Below are 15,033 nucleotides of genomic sequence, written 5' to 3' on the forward strand. Positions count from 1 at the left end.
AGAGTTTTCCTCTGTCACATATTTCTCTGTCTTACTGGATTCTTAAAATTCATTTATTATCTTTTTTTCAACAAACAGAAGTTGGCTGACTGGGTTGAAGTTCAAGAATTATTTTTCAATTATTACAGCAAATTTTCTATCCTCAACAGAAAACCAAACAGAAAATTCAAAAAAGCAAAGGCAAACACTTTCACATCTCAGGTCACATGACTGCTGACCTCACACTGGGAACTGACCAGGGGTTTATGTGGTGATATTTTGTTTGTGTACCCCAATAAAGCTTATCTAAGGATCAGAGAAAAAAGCCAGCCACTATAGTAAACATAGAGGTCAGGCAGTGGTAGCATACGCCCTTTAATCCTAGTATTCAGGAGGCAGAGATCTGTCTGGATCTCTGTGAGTTCAAGGCCACACTGGGAACAGAGCCAGGCATGGTGGTACACACCTTTATTCCCAGAACTAGTTAACCATAGAGGTCTGGAGGTCTGTACAGACAGACAGGAAGTGATAGAGCTGGGCAGAAAGAGGGAGTGATGTAGCTGGGTGGAGAGAGGAAGTGAGAGGGCAGGGACAGAAAGGCATAGAGGTGTGAGTATACAGGAGGTAGGATTTCCTAGGGTAAGAACTTGTGGCTGTGGCTTGTTCTGGTCCTCTGATCTCTCGGCTTTCACCCCAGTATCTGGCTCCAGGTTTTTTATTAATAAGGCCATTTAGCAATTCATCTTATAGGTTTAGGTGACACACTAGAGTTCAGGGATGGCTTGTGGATCTGGGTTACTTTTCATCTTTTCTTTATGTTATTTTCAAACCCAGAGATGTTGTGGAGAAGAGAAAATAAATTCAGGTTAATAGAACAGTCCTTACTTGGTTCTTTATGATACAAAAATGTGGTGGCCTTTCTTGCATAAACCCAAAAGATCAATTTATTCATATGTGAGAATTATATTTCAAAACAATCTTCCCCTTTTCTATTTATGCAAGTCAAAATTTGAATAAAAGTATCCTTATGTATTCCCCAGTGGCTCATTTACATCTGCAAGTCAAAGGCTAAAGCCATCTATTATTATTTTTGAAAAGGAGGAATACATAGCAAATGGTTCATTTCTCAAGCCGGTCTCAGACAGGGTGGGTTTATCTGTGACTGTGTTAGAGTGGGTTTGTTGTCATAAGAACCACCATGATTCTGTGTGACAGTAGAGAACACATGTCAGCCAGTGCTGTTTTAAACAGGAAAAGGCAACCCTTTTTGGTATAATAGTGCAATCAATCAAAGGCTAGAAGCTTTATTGTAACAGGTTTAGGTTTTTAAAAAGTGTTTTTTTAATCATTGTTGCTGACATTGCTTAGGGAATCTCAATGGAAAGATGAAAACATCATTATTGTAGGTCAAGTCCTATGACTAACTCACATGTGGTGGTCCAAGATTACTGTCCTGATCTTTAAAATATGCTGTGTAACAAGAGCCCAAGAGAAGACCCTCTCCAGCCAGTCCTTCTTGGGCCCTGAATCCTCTTTTTTTTTGCTGCCAGTTGCATTTGATGACCAGGTCCCACACCCTGGAGTCTAACCCTTACAGAAGAAGTCACTCTAGAGTGTTTACATTATTCTCATGTAAGCTATAAGGAGGAAGACGTTTCTCTTTGGGGTGGTGGTGGTGGTGGTGGTGGGTGTGTGAATGTTTACACCTGTATGTTCATGTGTGTTTGGTTACATGTGTGTGCACATGCAAGTGAAGGCCAGAGATTAACGTTAGGTGTCTTCTTCATTTGATCTCTACCTTAATTTTTGAGAAAGGATCTCTCATTTGGAACTAAGGCTTACCAATTAGGCTATGCTGGCTGAACAGCAAGCACAAGGCATGCCCCTGTCTCTGCTCCCCAGCACTGGGATTACAGGTTATGTGTCCCCATACTGGGATTTTTACATTGATGTTGGGGACTGAACTCAGGTTCTCATGTTTGCATGGCAAGCACTTTGCAAAATGAGCTATCTCCTGGAGGAGCCTTGCTTTTGGAACCTTACTTAAAATATTACAGAACTGAGACTCAAACTCCCACATGATATGCTATGGAGTTTTCTTTTACCACCTGTGAATCATGATTTCTGGACAGAGATTAGAATTAAAAAATTATTTTTATCTACAACACCATTAAAGATTAAAGAATGCATTTGCTGACAACCTACCTTCATCACCACGGGGTTGCTGGGGAAACATGTAGTTGGTCAGTACCCTTTGCTTGGTTTCTGGGTGGGCTTCTGTTTGTAGAGGGATAAGGGCCTTGGACTGGAAGCAACAAGCACCAGTTAGATAAACAAATTAGTCAAATTTTACATAAGGAAATAGCTAGTAGTCTGACCTCTGAGAGATGAATGGATAAGATGACATGCCATGAATATTGCTGAGAGTCTTTCCAGATTTCAAGGTTTTTGTAATGTTTGTTCTTCTTTAGTATACTCTTAAAAAACTTACAAAACCTACTTCACTGTGCACTTCAGTTCTAATCTTGAGGAGGCAAGAGTGTGTTCAACTTCAAGAGTGAGTGAGTGGTGTAGTCCTGGACATGCATTTCTTCTCACAAGTTGTGGTCTAGACAGACATGTGGTGCCTGCACTGCTCACACTGAACAAGGCACAGCCCACATATGAATAAAATCTGTGTACATATCTGATATTTTTGCTGTATTTTATTGTCCATCATCAATTTGATATTAGAAATACTATTTTTGAAGGCTTTTAGAACTCAGGTATTATTTTCATAAGAATAGTGTAAATATCATTTATTAATAGGGAAGAAGCAAGGGTTTCATGAAGCTGTCTAGAAACATTGCCACAATTCAAGTTAAATGGTGCAGTAACTTTTCTGGATATTCTTCCACCAGGATAATAGTTGTGATGTTAAGAAATTTTTACAATGTAAGGCTGCCACCTCAGCAGCAGAATTTACAGACTCTGGAAATGACCGTCTGTAAGGATACAGCAGCGCTATGGAGGTGTCCATAGGAGCTTGAATGGCAATCCAACTTTTGACCAGCAGATGGAAGCAAGGGCCACGATTACCTGAAGAAACACTAACACTCTTATGCTTGTACCTTAAATTTGTAGGAGTCATTTTTAATTTGTAATAAAAGTACCCAAGTAACTAGAAATAGAAACTTAATGGCCAGGGAATATTGATATATTGAACTGAAGGTGCATTGTTTTTATATGACCATTCATATTTTGGGGTAGGGGTTTCAAAGATTTAGGAACACAAGAAAAATGATTAGTAGTAAATTCTGCTGAAATGACCCACATAAGCTTTTGAGGCAAAGCATGTGTATCTGTTTCCTGTTATTTTCCAGTTAATAAAATTATTCATTAACATGCAACCCCTGATTCCATTATAATTTATTTTCATGAGTATATAAAAATATCAAGATAACCACAAAAATACTGAAGGTAGCTATCACTATATCAGCAAAGATATTGAATAAAGTTTTAGAATTAAGTTGATCATAATTAAAAACAGTGAGGAAAAAGGGAGATAGCGGCTTGTAATTCCCCGTTGTGGGGATTGTGGTAATGGCTTTTCAGTTTTTACCTTCAGAGCTATAATTAAAGTGTGTCCTCTAAGGATGTGTGTACTGCCAGGAGCTGAAAAGCCATACAAATCATCATTTATGTGTTGGATCTCTGACAATGAAGTAGGTATGGAACAGAGGTATTTGACGAGCATGGAGACCATGGCACTGTTTCACCTACACAGTGTGTGATACAACTTTTGTGCAAAAAACCTCATCCAAGCATAAGAATCTATATTTTATAATATTTGTCAAGTCTATCTACTGGGACTCAGTAACCTAAAGTTTCAATTACACTTCATCTTAGGAACATGATAACTCAGAGCATAAAAGTTTTTTACCTGATTGTCAGAAAGCCACAATGCTGCAAGCTCTTTGAGTTTGGTGAATGAGAAGGGTAAATTCTTCAACCTGCAGAGACAAGAGATGTCTCATAGCATGGCTACAGATAGCAAAGCTCACTCCAAGACGTTTACACACACTGCTGTGTTGATTCATTGCTCTCGTCAATCCTTTCTCTTGAATGCCTAGACAATCTTAAAAGAATGAAAATCTCCCTTTCTTATTTGTTAGTGTGTGTGTGTGTGTGTGTGTGTGTGTGTGTGTGTGTGTGTGTGTGCAGTGTTGCTGTGCATGTGAGCATGTGGAAGTCAGAGAATAATTCTGGAAGTTTTTTCTCTCCTTCCACCATGTAGGTCCTGGGGATCAAACAGGTCATCAGGATTGGAGGCAAGTGCCTTTATCTGTTGAGCCCTCTCCCAGGCCCAAAACAACAAAAATCTTTCTAATCTTTTGAATGCTTCCCGTAGTATTTAAATAAAATAAAAATCCTGCTAGTACCCATGGTCAGGATCTACAGTGTGCATCCCAGTACTAGTCAGATGGCAGTTAAGAGATCTTGTTGCTCTTCCTAGGACATGAGTTCAGTTCACAGCCCTCACACCAGGCAGCTCACAACTGCTTTTAACTCCAACTTCAGTAGATCTTCACACATTTCACACACACACACACACACACACACACACACACACACACACACACACACACACTATTAAAACCCCAGTATGTACCCCAAGGCTGCTCCCACTGATACACACACACATACATAAATAAAAAATAAAAATAAAATCTTAAAACCCCTAAATCTGTTCTCACATCACAGCATTGATCCCCTTTTCCTCATAGCTGGAGTGTACAATGATGCTCTAACAACCCAGGAGAAATTTCAGCTTGGCCCCTTCTGGAATATTCTTCCTCCTATGCTTCACTTTATTAAATCCCACAGTTCTTCAGTGCTTAAATCCCATTTTCTCATATAAAAGGTTTTCCTGGATCCCACCTAAGTTCCTTCACCCAGTCTAGTCTCAGAGTGCTTTGCACTTGCCTGCACAGAATATTTCACAGCTTTTATATGTGACTATTTTTGTGGTTATTTGTTTATTATTTGATATCCTCATAAAACTGTAGTTTCCGCCGGGCGGTGGTGGCGCACGCCTTTAATCCCAGCACTCGGGAGGCAGAGCCAGGTGGATCGCTGTGAGTTCGAGGCCAGCCTGGGCTACCAAGTGAGTTCCAGGAAAGGCGCAAAGCTACACAGAGAAACCCTGTCTTGAAAAACCAAAAAAAAAAAAAAAAAAAACAAAAAACTGTAGTTTCCAAAAGGACAAGGGCCATGATGTCTTACATCTAAATCACTTCATAGTTTCCAAAGTGATGCTAATCTCCAGAAATTGTGTTTTCTTCTTTCATCCCTTGCACATTGCACAGTAGGCATTACAAGAAGGAATCTTTAAAATAGTGTTTTGGAGACATGTGAAGTTTGGCCTCAGCTGTAGCATTCAGTAAAAATATGGCTTCTGCCTTTGGAAATCCAAACTGACGAATGCCTGCCTCAGAGTGCTCTTGATGTTTTTGAGCCAGTGTGTGATCTGCACATTCTAGGCACCCTGGTTACCATCACCCTCCGAGCTTCACAATGACAACCTCAGCAGGCTTATCTCTGAACATACATTCTACACATAACTTGTAATGAAAATTTCTGTAAGTCTTTTATATATTGGAATCTTATTAGCTACCTGAAAAATGCACTTTTAGAAAGGAAGTGCAAAATGTTATAATGATTAATAAGGACTTAATTTATGTCCAAAATTAATCAGGCACTTTCAAATAATTTAGTAAATATGAAAAGAGGTTGACCACCAGTGTAAATGTTAAGGGTATATGTAGAGTTCTTAGGGAGACTACCTAAATCTTATGAACTAATTAATATTTGTAAAACATAAATAAGAACACAAACAAAGCAGGTATTGACTTATATCATGTTTCTTTCTTGGCATACCCATACAAGTTGTTTAAATTCACTTATGACAGAAAGTATAAAGTAAGATTTATGGGGTCGGTTAGCATTTTTGATATTATACACAGTTAAATAAAAAGCTACCACTGAGTGCTATGTCAGTGAAACTCCTCTAAAATTCATGTCATGTTCATCCATGTCCCTGAGGAGTCATCTTGATGTAGTCCTAATGTGCTGTACATAAAGAAGAATGTGATGGAGAGCAGGGGCCTTGTTGCTTTGTACTCCTCCAGTGATCTCTGATGGATGAGCAGGGCCTTGGCTAAGGCATAACCTTGTAGCTGACAGAGCAAAACAGTCACTGTTCCTAGCTACAGTGCCAGACTCTGCCAGTTGATTATTTCAAACACAAAATTGCAATGGTTCACTACTTATGATAGCACTTCTCACTTACCGTCCTGTAAGCAGTTCGTTCTCTGTGGCAATATTAGCTTTGGCCTCAGATTTCACTATGTATTGTCTCCCCCAGCTTGATTCACTGATGGACTATTCATTTGGCTATGTTGTAGTTACTGTACTACAGGATGTGTATGATTCTTTTTCTCTGATGAGATATTTTAAACTTTTGACTTTGTGAGTCTCTGATGTCTTGTTCATATATTTCCTCAGCTTCCATAAATGTGTCTGACCCATGGTAAATGCTGAAGTCTGCTAGATTTGCTTAGTAAGGACCATCAACACATCAAAACTTCTGTTATGGGTTATTTGTGATGTTTAGTTAGCTTATTTTCCATATCATCATTCAGAATGTTTTGGGAAAATGAGTATTTAGGAGAGACTTCTGTAGCTTGTCAAGAAGATCCTCTTACCAGGTTGACAAGCACTCAGCCTCACTTAAATAACAAATTTTGTGATGCTTCCCCTGGGTGTTATTAGAATTCATCTTTCTATGGTGATTTCACTGAAGCCAGTAGAAGCCCACGTCTCTGTGGAGTTTCCATGATCACACTTCCTCATCCAGTTTACAAGAACTTATTTAAAGATCTAACCAAGGCCTTCTCAGAGGTGACAGTCAAGGCATTGCCTCTTCTGGCAGTCTGTCACCGAACCAGAGGAGGACGTGATGGGGTCTCAATGCATAAAGCATTGCTGTCACATTGCCACTTTGGTTTATGAATAAAATAACCCCAAACCTTCTAATAAAGCACTTTATTTTCTTATGTGGGAACACTGCTTAACTACAAAGACAGTGTTTTTTGTTTGTTTGTTTTTGTTTTTGTTTTTTTTAGATTGGCATTACTTTTTCTAAAGGAAACTGAAAAACAAATGAAAACTTTTGTGCTTATTAGGAAACCTTTGTGAGTATTCTTTATGACTTCGTAAACTCTGGTCTCTGATGACGCCAGTGCAAGGTCTGAGTGACTCATGCTGTCATTCATCTGATAGAAACTGCAGTGACAGGGTTCATGCACTCTGCTCTGTAGTCACTGTGTCAAGACAGAAGCATTGGCCACCAGTATCTACTCTTTCCGTTCCTATGAGGACAGTTGTTTTAATAGAAAAGATGGGGAAAAAAGGCAAATTGTAGTTTCATTTTTGTTTCTAGCACCTACTAATATAACACATCATAAGAAGAGGGCTCATCCTTTTTTTTTCTGCTCCCTCTTACTCTGAATGTGACTAAATATTATCCATCCTTGCTGCAATGGACTAACCTGGGCTTTGTTTCAGAGCTGGTTAGTGATATTCTTACCTGTCACTATGTAGACCAGGCTGGCTTCTGGGATTAAAGATGTGCATGGCCATGTCTGGTTCCATAATTTACTTTTATAAAATTATTTACATACCTGTTATCACTCAGATTTAAGACTCGCAGCCTCTGCATCTGCCCAATTTCTTCAGGAAGAAATTCTAGTTTATTGGAGCGTAGAGACATAACGGTGACATTCTTACAGCTGCCAATCTGTAGGTGGCAAAAGGAAGTGGGTTTACAATGTTGGGCTGCCTATTGTCATTCTTGAAGAATAAACAAAAGTATATTTTGGAAAGAAACCACAAAATATGGTTATTGCATATTAGTTTCTCTAGTATATAAAACAATTTAGGCCACTGGTTCTTTCTCCTTTTTTGAGACAGTGTCTCACATTGTAATCCAGGCTAACCCAAGACTCAATACTAGTCAGGCTGGCCTTAAACTTGAGGTGATCCTCCTGAGCACTGAGGTAGTAGGAGTGTGCCACCAAACTTACCCTAGAAATTCCTTTACCATTTTAATGTCTCTTGACACATGTAGTGTAGTGTATTTATGACTTACACTTTTATAATCTTGCTCTTTACAGTGATGTATGCTTTTAGATATGACAGTAGCACATATTTCATATTCTTTCAAATATTAAGAATAATTTTTTAAATAATGTAAATGTTTAAATGCTTGGCAGCACTGTTGTTTTCACAAATCATATTATTTTTTTACATTATTATTAATATAGCGGTGCTTAAAGCAGGGCAGCACACATATTCAGCAGTACTGTTTATTACTTTTTTTTTTTTTGAGTTTTCAAGACAAGGTTTCTCTGTGAGAAGCAGTTCTGGCTGTCCTAGAAGTTACTCTGTAGACCAGGCTGGCCTTGAACTCACAGAGATCTGCCTGCCTCTGCCTCCTGAGTGCTAGGATTAAAGGCATGCATCACCACTGCCTGGCCTTAGCAGTACTTTTGACAGTTCCTTAAGCAAACCTGATTTATGTCACATTACATGGTACTTGCCATTTTTATTAATTTTTGACTCTAAAATAATGGTATATTTATTACTATTCTATTATTGTGGAAATTTTTAGTAGAAAGCTTTAGATTGAAAATACACTTTACATTTTTTCTGGACATTAATAAATAAAATCCAGTTTAGAGATAAAAATAAAAGAGAATATCTTCATGATGGGGGAATGTCTTTCTGTATGCTGTGAAAAAATGTTGCTCTGATTGGTTGACAAATAAAGCTGTTTTGCCTATGGCAAGGCAGCTTAGAGGTAGGCAGAAAATCCACAGATCGAGAGGAAGGAGAAAGACAGAGCAGAGGAGCCGCTGCCCGCCACGGCCATGAGAAGCAAGATGTAAAAGTACAGGTAAGCCACAAACCACGAGGCAAAGTGTAGATTTATAGAAATGAGTTCATTTAAGATATAAAAACTAGAGAACAAGTGTGGTGGTATTTTACTTGTACTGAAATGTGATTTTAATTGTATGTTAATAAATAAAGTTGCCTGGGGGTCAGAGCTATCAGAGCCATAGCAAGTGCGTGGTGGCGGTGGCGCACGCCTTTAAGGACCTGGAGGGCGGTACATTCAGGCAGTGACGAGGCAGTCACATGTTTGGGTTTACAACCAATGAGAAGGCAGAACAGCTAGACTATATAAAGACACACACAGGAAGTAGGTCCCCCTTTTTTTGGAGAGCTCTCTTGGCTGAAGAGGATCCCTGAATCAGGAAGGGTGAGGCTCTTAGCTCTGACCTCTTGGCTTTCTTCTCTGAATCGACTCTGTGTTTCTTATTTAATAAGACCATTGGTTACATCTACAAACAAGAAACCTGCCATGGCCATAATTTAAAAATAATATTAGCCTGTGTGTGTTTATTTGAGTCCAAGCGGCTGCAGGACCGATGGGTGAGAGAGCTTTGTCCTGACTGCAGGCCAGGCAGGACACAGGAAAACTTTCAGCTACATCTTCATGTATCCAGAAACTAAAATAATGTTATAAGAAACATCAAGCCTCACAGACATATTTATAGTAAAACCCATTCTTTTACTTCAGAAGTGGAAATGCAATTATCTTAAGTGCTGTGTATAGCTATTCTTAAAAGCAAAATAAATGATTTGAAATCACATCCCTTAGCACTGATTAACATATTTTTACTATTCTTTACATGAAAAATTTAGTCAATGCATTGTATGGAGTTTACCACTCAAAAAAGAAATTAGTATATATCTATATAAATGGGCAATGCCTACATATTTTCACAGTTCAACTTATAATCCACCCTGCGATTGCACTGTTAGGATTTCATTTCAAAGCAGAGTCATTGAAAGTTAATTGATAGAAACAAGCTTGCTTCTCACTTCTCTGGGCAGCTCTGGTAGGAAATTCTCATCAACTGCTAAGGTTCGCAGGCTGTGCAGGTAGCCAATGGTGGAAGGAAGGGATTCCAGCTCATTGCAGCTGCAGTCAAATTCTTCTAATAAAGATAAGCTGAGAAGATAAAACACAGTAGTTTTAGATATTCTAAAAGGTTACATGAAAAAGTTTTGAAAAAGCCACATGTCCAAATTCACCAAGTATTATTAAACTAGGATGGGACAGTACTATATAAGTCAATCTAGTTAGCAAATACAGTGAAATGGATCAAATACCATCACATGCATGGCTGCATTTGTCGTTTATCTGAACCACTTGAGAGAACACAAAAGATGGTTTGTTTACAACTTAGATGTCATTGACAGGAGGAGATTTGGAGTGAGCACCTGTAATTGGAGGGCCAGAGGACAAGATAGAATGAGGGGTAAACTGCTCTAGATTTTACTAAGCACCTTAGAGGTTAGATCCTCAGTAATAGCCCCCCCACAACAACTGTATACGATATCTACCTTTAAAATTCACCTTGCAGATGAGGAAATTGAGGCTTACAGAGGCTAAGGAATGTTCTCCCAGTCACACAAAGCAGGAAATCTGGGGCTGAAGCAATGACAATACAGCTTGTTGGACTCCATCATCCCACCTGTCAGGCAGGACAAGTCCAACATGGAAGTATCTGCCATTTGAATTACACAGTATTATAAAATATACCAAGTTTTACACAATGACTTAGATTTCAGTGCCTCTTGAAATAATGGGCTGTTTCCTTTCCATGATCAGCATTTGAAATGGAATAAGAGACATTGTCTTCAAATGGGCACAGCTCTTCAGTTTGTTCCAGTCCGCAGCACTGCACACTTAGTCATATCAGCCTGTCCTTAGAAAGGAATTGTGGGAATGCACTATGAAATTATCATGAGGAAACAAGATGATTCTATCACTTTTTGTCATAGATTGGAGATAAAGAGGGCCTGGTCCAGCGTGATAACAATACTGAAGCTGCCACTGATATTTAACGCACCGCTAGAAGGAAGGGTTTCCAAGGGTGAGGAGGCCATCATTGCAGAGGGAAAGATGAACTAGTTGGAGTAAGGTTGAGGAATTGGCTTCCTCTTTTACACACTAAGACTCACTAGCTTCAGTGAGCCTCACTTCTATCACTTAGCCAGCAAGAACATGAAGCACAGAGCTGAAATCAGTCAGATTTGTGTCCCAGTTCTATCCTTTACTAGATGCATGATTGCGAGAGTCCAAAGATCACCATAGCCCTAAAGGCAAAGCTGTTTCATTTACCTCCCAGGCAAAGGGACACACTAGGAAAGAAATGAATAAATTGTACTCTGAGGATGAAAAGTCACAGACAAAGTAGGCAGTGAGAGTGGGTCCCCAAGACTTGCATGGCAGGAGTGGTAGAGTGTGCTTAATAGTCTGAGTATAGTTTGGAAGCCAAACCCAGTCCAGAGTTCAGAAGATAGCTGGTGTCTTTCTGTTCATTGTCATCACGGCCCCCGACCCTACAGGTATATGAGCCTTACAAGAACCAAAGGTTTCTGTCAAGGACCTGGGGCCATATTCTCAGAAAATAGTCACAGAGTTATAGTTTTTTTTTTTTAAAGAAAAAAATTCAGCAGTGTATTTAGCTGACTTAAAGGCAATGTTAAACAATTTAAAGAGTAAACTGAGACCCTCATTTCTTTCTTTCATATATGTGTTCAGAGGTCAGTTTTGAGTGGCAGTAAGGCACCCATCGATTTGAGGGTTTTTGTTATAAAGCTATCATGCTTCAGGAGACAACACTAGACCCTCAACAACACCTTTCAAATCTCAGCAACTTGCTTTTAACTGCATGGGGCATAACAGTTTCTTCCATCTAAAAATCACAATGTGAATAATGATCAGTGTCAGGATTGATGACTAGGCATCACTTTTGAGGTCCCACTGTGACCAGCCATGTGCCTTTGTGGTAAGTTCACACATAGATAGCAAAACAGATGGTTCTATTGGTTTCTTGTCTGGCAGCAGTAGGCAGACACTTGGGCAAAATTATTTGATTGTTAAAACACTACTACTAGGGCTGTGAAGACGGCTCAGTTTGAAAACTGCTTGTCATTCAAGCATGAGGGTTTGAGTTAAATTCCTGGCACCCACATCAAAAAGTAGGAATTGTGGGGCACACTGGTAATCCTGGCACTGGTGGTGCAGAAACAGGAGGACACCTCAAGTCTGATGGCCAACCAATCTAGCCTCGTTGGTGAGCTATAGATAATTAAGGGGCCCTGCTTCCAAAAACATGGTGCACAGCTTCTGAAGAAGGACACTCAGAGCTGACCTGGTCTTCGTATGAGCATATGGGCTTGCACTACAAATGTAGTGACATATGCATAATATACATTCCCAAACATGAGTATAGTACAACAGAAACTTCTGGTGTATGGTGAAAATAACTCTGAAACATTTGAATAGAACACAAGTAGAACTATAGGAGAAATAATTGACCCAGGACTGTTGACACCATTAGAGAACCTTAGATGGGCTGTTAGAGGCTCTTCATGAGGGCAAAGTAACACACATCACAGAAGTGATCCAGAAGACGTGATGCTGGTAAGGGACTTTATCTGAGATTACTCTCAGAGATATGCCATGACAATGAGGCCACAAAGAATTAAGTTTTAGAAATGGATCCAAACTTCATTAGAAAGACAGTAATCCACTGAGGCAAAGAAAAGATGTTGGCTCATGTGTATCAAACCCATTGGTCAAAATCTTCCTTTAATTCTCAATGTTCTTAATGCATAATGTACTAAGTAAATATTAGACTTACTATTTTCCATTTTCTTAGTATTTAATTCCACAACAGACCTAAAAAAAGAGTTTTTGTTGAAAAGTCATGCACAGTGTCAAAATGCATCATCACTTTTATGGCCCCAGTTATAATGTGATTTATGCTGAGAAATACGTATTTGATATTCTGATAGCAAATCAACTCCTGGCACAGAGCTCCTAAAACTCTTTGTGTGGCCAAAGCCAAAGTGTCTTTTTGGATACTAATAAGAAAACTTATGACTGAGGATTCTTGCATAGCTTCAGAAGAGGGGAAAGGTAATCATGTGATTTTAGGGTTAGAATGTCCAGCCACCCCTGACCTCTGAGAAGGGGAGAAAGGCTGAAGTTGAGCTGTTCACCAAAGGACAATGACATAATCCATCATGTTTACAAAATAAAGTCTCAATAAAACCCCTAAAGGTTAGGTTCACAGAGCTTCCAACTGCTGACTATATGAAGCTTTTGGAAGGAGGTGTGGCAGAGAGGCACTGGGGTTCTGTGTCCCTTTAAAAATATCTTTCCCTGCAAGCCTTCTCATGTGGCTGTTCATCTGTGCCCTTGCAATATAACTTACAATCCTTTCCCAATTTCTCTGAGCCACTCAAAAAAACAAAAACAAAAACAAAAAAAAAACAAACAAACCAAAAAAGCAAAACCAAAACCAAACAAAACCCCCAAACCAAACCAAAACAAAACAAAAAATAACAAACAAAGAAGCATGACAACAGTGAAAACACTGGACACAAGGAGTGAATCCCAAGAGCTCCCTGTTCATAAGTCATTAGTCAGGGTTTGTGATTGATCCCTAGGGGGAGGGCAGTCTTGTGGGACTGAGCCCTTATCTGTGTCTTATGATTCTAACTAAAGATATATGGGTCTTAATTGAGTTAAGTTGTAGCACCACAATCTGGGTCTTCTAACAATTGAAGAACTATTTGGTGTGGCAAGAGACCACGCATTCCAGTCAACATTCCTGTTCTGTGTTGTGTGTTCAGACAGAATACAATAGCAAAAGTACTTTTCCCCCTACACAGGGCCATGCTATCATGCAACTGAAGTCTTTCTTTATTAAAAAGATAACATTCTTTACCCCATGCAATGGACAGAATGAATTAAAAGCCTGGCAGTTATTTGGGATCTTTGGGTTATGAAGTAGAGCTGGTGAGGACAAATAATTATTTTTCAATGATCTCTGAAATTTCCAAGTTTTAAACCCATAACATATAAAGGTAGCTTGTTTTATTAATGATTATCTGGTTAAAATCACTAAAGGTGTTTTAATACAGCCTCTTGTATAAAATCAGTTACCATATTTTATTAGGTTACCACTGATATTAATAAAAATGAAGTATAAATAGCAGACAAAATAGAGAACAGATAAGAGGCCCACCTGCCCTTAGAACCCTCCCACGCACTCAGTTCAGAGCTGAAAAACCCAAGCCACTGACACTTCTTCCCACCTACTTCCACTGCCATGCCCCAGCCCCTACACAGGCAGATACCTGCTGATCAGGTGCATCACACTGGCTGCCAGAAATACAGACCACAAAAATCAGAAGACCAAAGAGGAAAGAGAGACCAAGGAACAAAATACCCATTCAATAAAGACAAACTCAAAAATCAGCACCTAGACCTATATTCATCCCAAACCCAGATGCCTAGATGTCAGTGTAAGAGCACAATCAACAACATCCAAGGCAGTATAGCCCCACCAGAGCCCAGCTATCCTACAACAACAAGAACTGAATATTCCAACACAGTTGAAGCATAAGAAAATGAACTTAAAACCAACTTGATAATGATGAAAGAGGTCCTTAAAGAGAAAATGAATAAATCCCTTAAAAATTCAGGAAAACACAAACAAACAATGGGAAGAAATGAATAAATTCCTTAAAGAAAACTAAGAAAGCCAAAAAAATAAACAAACAGGAGAAGGAAATAAATAAAACTGTTCAAAACCTGAAAATGGGAATAGAACAATAAAGAAAACACAAACTGAGGGAACCCTAGAGTTGAAAAATCTAGGTAAGCAAATAGGAACTACAGACGCAAGCATCACCAACCAACTACAAGAGGTAGAAGAGAGAATCTCAGGCATAGAAGATATGATAAAAGAAATTGATACATTAGTCAAAGAAAATGTTAAATCTAAAAAATTCCTGACCTAAAACATCCAGCAAATCTGGCGCACTTTGGAAAGACGAAACCTAAGAAGCCTAGAATAGAAG

The 15,033-nt window shown here is 39.0% G+C and overlaps 1 protein-coding gene across 14 annotated transcripts in view; it reads right to left on the reverse strand.

Moving 5' to 3' along the window:
- Positions 1-15,033, reverse strand: part of Lrrc7 (leucine rich repeat containing 7) — a 477,706-nt gene that overhangs the window by 96,318 nt on the left and 366,355 nt on the right. For all 14 annotated transcript variants that reach the window (XM_052730896.1, XM_052730897.1, XM_052730901.1 and 11 more), the window contains 4 exons: positions 9,970-10,099; positions 7,704-7,819; positions 3,902-3,971; positions 2,185-2,284 (listed from right to left, as the gene is read on the reverse strand). In XM_052730896.1, the coding sequence (XP_052586856.1) occupies positions 2,185-2,284; positions 3,902-3,971; positions 7,704-7,819; positions 9,970-10,099 (416 nt within the window). The remainder of the gene's footprint in view (positions 1-2,184; positions 2,285-3,901; positions 3,972-7,703; positions 7,820-9,969; positions 10,100-15,033) is intronic.

Source organism: Peromyscus californicus, unplaced genomic scaffold (genome assembly GCF_007827085.1).
Source record: "Peromyscus californicus insignis strain IS unplaced genomic scaffold, ASM782708v3 Scaffold_9__1_contigs__length_137607984, whole genome shotgun sequence".
NCBI classification, from domain to species: domain Eukaryota; kingdom Metazoa; phylum Chordata; class Mammalia; order Rodentia; family Cricetidae; genus Peromyscus; species Peromyscus californicus.